Genomic DNA, 5,028 nt, shown 5'->3' with positions numbered 1-5,028 from the left:
GTTGCTGAACCAGAATGTTCTGTGGCTTGCAAGTGCTAGCTGTGCTTTCCCTAAGCAACACTTCTCCTTTGCTCAGAGCAGACAGGTAACACCATCCCATAGCTGGCCAAAGTAGATTGCATGGGATGTTGGCAATAGGGTTGCATCTCCTGCCCTCTCTGTTGGGCTGAAGGTTGTGGCAGCTTTAGGTGTGCCAAGGTCTGGAAGCCAGCATGGGTACCCAGCACCACTCTTCTTCAGGGATGTGGTGCATGAGAAAGTCTGGAGAATAAGAACATAAATCTGTAGTTTTTAGGTTTAGGAGATTTTATTATTTAGGGTGTGAATAGAGATGGAGCCCAGGTAGCTCAGAACCCACAGCTCTTCAGTCCCAACAGAGACAGACATAGTGCCCCAGCCTCTGGGTGGATGTGGCAGGCATGAGAACATCCACAACTGCTGCTGTTCCTCATCCCAGCTCTGCTTATCACACCACTTGCCTCACATCCCATGGCAGCCCCGTGGTGTGCCAAGATGCTGTGCTCCTCATTAGCACTTGGCTCTTTTGTTCTTCCACTCTCTCATATACCAGATGTTCAAATGATTGGGCAAATGAGCTATCCCGTGTTGCTTGGTGTCATCGAGCCTCTCCAGCCCATTCATCTCCATCCAAACAGTGAATGAAAAGCAAAAGGAGCATTGTATCTGGAGAGGCTTTTGTACAGCTCTGAGGGACAAGCTATTACTCAGCCTGTAATGCTGTCACCAACTTGACCCCTCCACAAACAAACAGTGCTCTAACTGGCAGGAATCAGCTTTGGAAGGACAGTTTGCAGAAAATAAATAAATAAATAAATAAATAAATAAATAAGTAGCTGTCATGTGTTTGTTTAAACATCACAGAGTGCTGCGTTCACAACTTCACCCTGGAAATGACAGCCTCCTGCGGAGCCCCTGACACCAATGTAACCCAGCAGACTGCCCTGCACTGGGATCGGGGTCAGGTGATGGGATATTGGGATGGCGCTGAGGCTGCAGCGGTGCTTCAATGGGCTTGACTCTGTTCTGGCAGCCTGGAGGTTCTCACGACCCAGCTCCTATTCCAGGGCTTGTCCAGCTATTTAAAGCGCACCAAGAAGGGAAAAGTGCTTTGAAAATGCAGTTTCTGTGCACTGGACGCTGTGCCAAATATTCAGTCTCTTTCATAGGCGAGGGATCCCATGGCTTGTCGTGTTTGGTTTTTTTTTTTTTTGCCCACTTTCAGGAATACATGCTTGAAAGCTACAAGGCCCTATTAGGGATTCGAAAAGTCATCTAGCGGGTGAGTATACCAAAAAAAAAGCAGGATTCGGGCGGCTTTCTCATCCAGAAAAAGTGCCGGCCAAAATAAAGAAAGCATTTCTGCAGCGAAATGCCTGAAATGGGAAGCAGCAGCCTGGGGAGAAGGGAAGAAACAGAGGCAAACATCCCGCCCATGACCAACACGCAACCATGCTACAGGAAGCAGTAGCCTCCGGTGATAAATAGGAGCCCCGGCAGCACAGGATGCGCGTGGGGTGAGCTCGGCGGGCTGAGGGGATGTGAGACAGTGTCCGTCCATCTGTCCAGCTGGCGGGATGGCTGTGGCCCTGCTGCTGCTGCAGCTGCTGCTGCTGGTGACGGCCGTGGCACCGGCTGAGGACGCCGAGGTGTTCTGCGCTGACACCGCTTGCTACACGCTGCACCGGGCCGAGCTGGGCTGGAGCGCTGCCCAAGAGCGCTGTCAGCATGACGGTGGCAATCTGGCTCCAGCAGGCAGCCGGGCCGAGGCCGAGCGACTGGAGAAGCTGCTGGCAGCCAGCACGGCCACCTCAGCCTGGATCGGGCTGCGGTTGGAGCGTGGCCACTGCGTGCAGTCCCAGGAGCCGCTGCGGGGCTTCGCCTGGGTGGCCAGCGGAGAGCTCAGCAACTACTCAGCATGGCTGGCCGAGCCCTACATCACCTGCCTCAGCACCCGCTGCGTTGCCCTGCGGCCTGCCAGCCCTCATGGGCCTCCGGGATGGGTTGACCGGCCATGTCGGACCACGCTGCCCGCCTTCCTCTGCAAGTTCAGCTTCCGGGGGATGTGTGGGCCCCTGCGGCTTGGGGGACCTGGCTGGGTCAGCTATGAGACACCCTTCAGGGTGAGCAGCCCTGCATTGGCGGCTGCCCCCTTCGGCACGCTGGCGGAGGTGGTCTGCGAGGGGGCTGCGAGCCCAGCCTTCTCCGTCTGCAAGGGACAGCTGGATGGGGATGGCTTCTCCTGGCATCCTCCTGGGCCCTTCTGCCCCAACACCTGCACCCACAACAACGGAGGCTGCCAGCAGCTGTGCGTGGAGGCACCTGGGCAGCCATCCCGCTGCACCTGCCAGCCTGGCTACGTGCTGGGCCCTGACATGGCCTCCTGCCTGCCTGAGGATGCCTGCCACACCAACCCCTGCCAAGGGGCCTGCCGGCCCCGGCCTGGAGGCTTCGAGTGCATCTGCGAGGCTGGGTACGTCCTGGCACCTGATGGCCACCACTGTGTGGATGTGGATGAATGCCTGGAGGGGCCCTGCAAGCACGAGTGCCACAACACGGCCGGCAGCTTCTTTTGCTCCTGCCAGCCTGGCTACCAGCCAGCAGGGCCTGGTGGCCGCGACTGCCGTGATGAGGATGAGTGTGCCCAGCCTGAAGCCTGCCCCCAGCTCTGCCTCAACATCCCCGGCTCCTTCCGCTGCACCTGCAGGGCCGGCTACCAGCAGCAGCCTGGCAGCGATGCCTGCCTGGACGTGGACGAGTGCCTGCGGGACCCCTGCCCTGGGTCCTGCCGCAACCTCCCAGGCAGCTTTGAGTGCATCTGCCCACCTGGCTTCCTCCTGCAGGATGATGGACATGGCTGTCTTGCTGCACCCACCACTGGAGAGCAGCTGGCAGGCACCGTGGGGACCACCACCATCCTCCAGAACGCCAGCACCATGTGGACCATGGGCACCCGCAGCCCTGCAGCCGTTCCCAGTGGGTTGACACCACCATCACCCACGGTGGTAGGGTCAGAGCACAGCCCCGAGCATGGCGCTGATGGTCCCCGTCTGCTCCTCTACTATATCCTGGGCAGCCTGGTGGCCATCCTGCTGCTGCTGGCCTTCGCCCTGGCCCTGCTGGCCTGCAGGAAGAGGGCAGCCAGGCGGGAGAAACCAAAAGCCAAAAGCGCAGCGGACAACTACTGCTGGGTGCCCGAGCAGCCTGAGAGCCGCAGCAGGGCAGGCAGTGAGCGCAGGTAACGGTGCCAGCACTGCGGGGCTGCAAGCAAAGGAAAACCAAAGGGAAGTGGGGTGGGTGATATTCTTTCCAAGATGATTTTGCATGCCTTCATGTCTGAGATCCTGTTTTGGGGTGTTGGGCAAAGCAGGATCCAATCCCAACCCCAAGGCAGGTGTAAGTGTTGGGTGCACAGATATGAAAGCAGCCCAAAGTCATGCTGGGAGTGTTAGCTGAAATGTATAAACCTCTGCTTCCCGAACTGAAGGGTTAATGGGGAAGGAGCAGAGAGGCCGAGATGGATTAGTGTAGGGGTTCCCTGCCCACATTGCTCTTCAGCTCTGCAAAACCTCACCGGACTTGGAAATTGCAGCAAAGGAGAATATTGATTTGGCTTCCTATGAGAAAACGATTAATCTCATCTGTCATTTGGTCTACCCTTCTCAGATTTAAACTGTGGAGCTTCCAAAGCGATAATTTCCCTGCTCCCCCACCACTAATCCCTTGTCATTCAAAAAAATACATATGACTGTGCCCTTCCCCTTACCTACACTGCATTCTGTGGTCTGCTGTTCAACCCCAATGTTCCCCTTGTTCTCAGTGAAACAGGGTTCATATTTTGAAGTGTTTCACTGTGGTAAGAGCCAATAGCTGCAGCCACAAGCAGCTGGTTCTCACTGTTGATATTTTTGTTGTTGTTGCTTTTAGAAGATATCATTACAGAAGCCATAAAATAAGCATTTTAGAAGCCCAGCAGCAGAAAACTCCTCCAGTGAAGCAGGAGCTGCAGGGGTGGTGGGGCTTCAGGACTGTTTGAGTTAAGCATGCGTAGGGTCTGGGCTGACTGTTTTCTTCATCCATCCCTGTAAACAATGCACTGGATGTTGTGTGTTCGCTAACTACTGTTCCAAACACCCTTCAAAGCAAATGCTCTCTCAGGGCAAAGTTTCTCCCCCATCTCAGGCTCAGTCCTGCAAAGAAGTGGGAAGACACATCTCCCTCTGGATTTGTATTGCTGGGAAGCAGCAAGGAGATGGAGATGCTGGCTTGCAGAGAAATGGGAGCACCTCCAGCAGTGCTGCATCCTGATTGTCCCTGTGCAAGCAAGCACCTTTCGCCAGAGCAGCAAGGAGGCAGCTCGTGGCCTGCATTCATTTGATGGGTACATCGGTTTCCTGAAGATTCTGCTGTTTTTATTGTATACTTGAGGCTTAATTGCAACCAAAATGGGAACTGAACACAAAGGATTTTGCTGCGGGCAGTGACCTGCATCCTGTTCTTCCGCATGTGGAAGAAACCGCTTTCCTGCTGTTCTTTCTTCTTCATTCCTCCATTGTAAAACAAAACAAAACAGGAAAGTGTAGCTCCTAGCTGATAGAAATGTTTTTTTAATGTTCTGCTCATGCTTCCTTTTCTCCAAGCAGTGGTTTGGAGCAGCAGCAAATACAGCAGTAGCGTTCTTGGAAGTCCTGTAGAAAATTCATAGCGTGTCTTTGTTATGACAACAAGCCAGCAGAGCTTTCTGAATGCATGAATAAATTAAGCAGATGAATAATCCCACCCAAATCAGTGGGATAACCTACATACATAGAAAGAAGCCTGCACAGTCGGTCTGCGCTAACTCAGGGTCTGTATGGGGAAGGAACAGTCACAGTGATGTGCCCCCAGTTCAGGGCTGCTTGGTTTGTTGGATCAAAAGCTGAGGTGTTTTCAAAACAGTAATAGTCTCGGGAGCTTTTCTGCCATGGTTTTCCTATTATGGTATAATTTAATTGTTCTACACAGAGCATT

At 54.2% G+C, this 5,028-nt stretch overlaps 1 protein-coding gene across 1 annotated transcript; it reads left to right on the top strand.

Annotated features, from left to right (window-relative positions):
- Positions 1-1,387: 1,387 nt before the first annotated feature.
- CD93 (CD93 molecule) lies at positions 1,388-5,028 on the top strand. The gene has a single exon (XM_072331909.1). The coding sequence runs from the start codon at positions 1,596-1,598 to the stop codon at positions 3,258-3,260; it is 1,665 nt and encodes a 554-aa protein (XP_072188010.1). The 5' UTR covers positions 1,388-1,595; the 3' UTR covers positions 3,261-5,028.

This window comes from Excalfactoria chinensis, chromosome 3 (genome assembly GCF_039878825.1).
Source record: "Excalfactoria chinensis isolate bCotChi1 chromosome 3, bCotChi1.hap2, whole genome shotgun sequence".
NCBI classification, from domain to species: Eukaryota; Metazoa; Chordata; class Aves; order Galliformes; family Phasianidae; genus Excalfactoria; species Excalfactoria chinensis.
Note: the sequence above shows the minus strand (reverse complement) of the source record. Positions and strands in the feature narration are given on the sequence as shown.